This window comes from Verticillium alfalfae, genomic scaffold (genome assembly GCF_000150825.1).
Source record: "Verticillium alfalfae VaMs.102 supercont1.5 genomic scaffold, whole genome shotgun sequence".
NCBI lineage: Eukaryota > Fungi > Ascomycota > Sordariomycetes > Glomerellales > Plectosphaerellaceae > Verticillium > Verticillium alfalfae.
Window position 1 is genome coordinate 1,052,555 of NW_003315034.1, and position 3,258 is coordinate 1,055,812.

The 3,258-nt window shown below is 57.8% G+C and overlaps 2 protein-coding genes across 2 annotated transcripts in view; one reads left to right on the forward strand and one right to left on the reverse strand.

The window, feature by feature from the left end:
• VDBG_04642 (NPL4) overlaps positions 1–770 on the reverse strand; it is a gene marked incomplete at both ends in the record, with an annotated part of 974 nt that extends 204 nt beyond the window's left edge. The window contains 2 exons of the mRNA XM_003004990.1: positions 8–495; positions 562–770. Of these exons, the coding sequence (XP_003005036.1) occupies positions 8–495; positions 562–770 (697 nt within the window). The remainder of the gene's footprint in view (positions 1–7; positions 496–561) is intronic.
• A 783-nt stretch (positions 771–1,553) lies between these two features.
• On the forward strand, positions 1,554–2,433 carry VDBG_04643 (translocation protein sec66; the record flags this gene model as incomplete). Its single annotated transcript, XM_003004991.1, has 3 exons — positions 1,554–1,674; positions 1,755–2,056; positions 2,128–2,433. 3 exons carry the CDS (start codon positions 1,554–1,556, stop codon positions 2,431–2,433), a joined length of 729 nt encoding a protein of 242 aa, XP_003005037.1.
• Positions 2,434–3,258: the final 825 nt, after the last annotated feature.

The following is a 3,258-nucleotide window of genomic DNA, read 5'->3' on the forward strand; positions in this document are numbered from 1 at the left end:
GAGGGACAGTCCCGCTTGACGCGGAAATAAGGCTCCTGCAGCGGCGGGATGAAGGAGCTTCCGAGTTCGGGCTTGTTCGTGGCGGCGTTGTTCTTGCGCAGGTAGGAGTGGATGGACAGGTATTTGATCTTCTTTTCGTCGAGGTACTTGGCGTTGAAGGGGTCGAGGGGCATGCAGTAGTCGCACATGCCCTTGGGCCCGTGCTTGCACATTTTGTGATCGCGACCTCGTGGGATCTTGCCGTTCTTCTTGTCCAGTCGGTCGTCCAACGCCGACTGCTTTACCACCTCCCAGGGTTTACTGATCCGTTCGACTGTCGCCGACGTGGACGGCAGGGGGTCAATGGGCACGTCCTCGGCTGGCAGGATGGGTTTGCCATTCAGTCGGTTGGAAGAAGGGAGGATCTGGGCTGAAGTCGATGGTGTGGCTCCATGAGCGTCGCCATTGGAAAGAGCATCTTGGTGCTTGTATGTAATAAAGATGAGATCGCCGTGCCTGTTGCGCGGGCGCGCCCCGTTAGTATGACTTGAACATATGATGGCCAGCAAACAGCAGGCTTACTTGAGACCGATCTGTCCGAGTTTGAAGTTGGCGATGTCCCCCAGGCGCTTGGAATCGTTGCCGTTGGGGTTGTTGGAGAGGGTAATGGTCGTGGGGTCGACAGTGGTGGGCAGGTTGGGAAGAAGCTGGCGGCCGAGATCTCCAAAGTTGTCGTTTTGGTCGACGGTCAGACGGCTCATGCCATCCGGACCACGGACTCTCAGTAACATGGCGGTCAGTCTTCCTGCTGCAAGCTAGGGTTGTCGATGTCGGTACGCGAGACAGGGTCTGGTTCGTGCTTTGGTGGTTAAGGTGGTGGGTGAACAGCAGGGTTCGGGAGCGGTGGAATGCGAAAATGCAGGGACAAATAGAGTCAGGATTGGAGGCGGCAGGTTCGAAGAATGACGCGCCAGGGATTTGGAGTTCTTTGTAGAAGGGCCTTTCTGGGTAGGTGGAAGCTTAATGATGGCTTCGAAGCTCTGGTCGGGTAAGATGTGTGGTGGTGGTGGTAGTACCAGTGCTGTGCTCACAAATGCAACAGCCTCCGGGTCGTCAGGTCCAGCGTCATCAGGAGCTGCCTCCAGCACAAGTGGATCCCTTAACAGCGCGGGGCGGAATCGCAGTGGGCCTACCAACCTAGGGACCAAGGTTCCCACGGCCTAGGTACCTTAGGTAGGTTCCTAGGTAGGCTTGGTAGGTAGGCTTGGTAGGTACCCTTAGTACCTAGGCTTTCGGGGTGCCCAGGGTGAGAGTAGATTAGATAAGCCAACGAACCCTGCGGCGCAATCGAGCCACATCTCTGCTTTGCCTCGACTCGAAAAGTACAAGTTGCATCACGTCAAACGGACAAGGGTCACTTTCCCCCCCAAAGCTGGCATCTTTGAACCATCGCGACACTCCTTACGCGCACCACCACCACCACCAACCCCTCCACCTTCGCTTGCCTCTCTCTGCTAGACATCGACCACTCTGCAGCCAACGCATTTACCCTCGCACACGCGGAAACCGCAGCCATGGTCAGCTTTGGCATCCCCGAAGTCGACTGGGTGAGCCTCGTGCTCCCTGCCGCCTACGTTCTCGTCCTCGGCAGCGCCCTCTTCACCTTTTCCAACATTTACCGCAAGCGCAAGGCCGGTACGTTGCGATGAAGCTCTTCTTCCTGCCCAGTGTGCCCGCAGCGGTTCTGACTTTGCCTTTTTTCCCCTTCTTTCTAGCACAGAGCGCGAACCTGGCGCCGTGGTTCGGCCCGCACCTCCAGCGCAACATCTACCTCTCCCTCCTGCACATCAACCCCGAGGACCCCTCCGAGAAGGGCCCCCGCATCCCCGACAGCGTCATCAGGGCGGCACTGCTGCGGCGCGCCGTCGAGGACATCCACAGACTCGTGCAGATCAGGACGGCGAAGCAGGCGTGCAGCTCGCTGCTGCAAAAGGGCAGCGTCGGCGACGATCTGTGGCAGCGGTTCCAGCGCGCCGAGAAGGAGATGGAGGACGAACTGAGGGATGTCGTCATGGAGGTACGTTCTTGCGAGGGATCCGGGCACCGTGTCGTTTCGCTAACATGTGCGTGTCTCCTCCCCCGCCGCAGGCCAACGCCCTCGCGCCCAACTGGGGCCAGATCATCTTCCAGTCCGCCAACGAGATTGCCGCCAACACGGTGGTGCGCAACCGCCTCGACGAGATCCAGGACCAGGTCGACGCCGAGAAGGAGTGGTGGGAGAAGCGCCGGGGTACCATTCAGGCCGACTTTATGAAGGAGCTCGACAGCGAGAAGGCCGACTCGACGAACCCGCCCAGCGTCGACGGCGATGCCGTGTTGGTGGACACGACGAAGGTCGAGGGCGTAAACGGGTCGAGGCGTAAACGGGCGTCTGTCTCGATGTCCCGCCTCTGACTCCCCTCTCACGATTCCGCCTTCGCCACCACTCTATATCCTCCCCGCCCATCTCACCAGCGCCGGGCACTCACCACACCCACAACATCACACATGCTGTACAGTCTGCAGTCTTCACCCTCGGCTCGGTCTGAGCCCCCGGCATCTCATACCAGTCCGGTACTCCTCTAGGGCTTTCTCACTTTGCTCGGCGTTCAGAGGGTCTGTCTGTCTGGATGGTCACCCAGATCAGGCACGGGAAGTACTCATTGATTAGGTTTTTTATAATCAAATGAAATAAAAAATCTCCTGGAAATAATCCATGATGGATGCAAAATGATTCGCAGCAAAACGTGACGCGAGTCGCGCTGCCATGCATGCTATGCCCCCCGCTGGCCCCATCGCCGCCTGGAACTCCGTGATTCTATGGATAAACGCCCTCCCCCACCTCCAAATGCAGTCAGGTCCGTTGCCGGGTATGCTGAAAGCCTCCGCTTCTCTTCCCATCCGACGTACTCTGCGGTTGTAAATGCGACCAGATCCCCAAGATCAGTGCTATGCAGTGAAGGAAAAAAAAAAAAGCCAATCAAGTTGAAAGAGATGCCGAATGAAACATGTCCACCCAACCCCCCTCCTGGTACCGTAAACTCCACGCTCCGATTCATGTTTCTCATAAGAGGGAAAGGGTGGTTTGCTCTCGAAGGAAAAAGGGCGGTTGTCCCGTCGAGGGATGAAGGCGCTCGCTCACACATACCAGTGCAGCTTCTTCTTCATGCGTCGTCTTCGTCGGCAGCGACGCGGCGCCTTCTTCGCGTCTTCTCAATCTTGCTCTTCCGTCTTTGAACC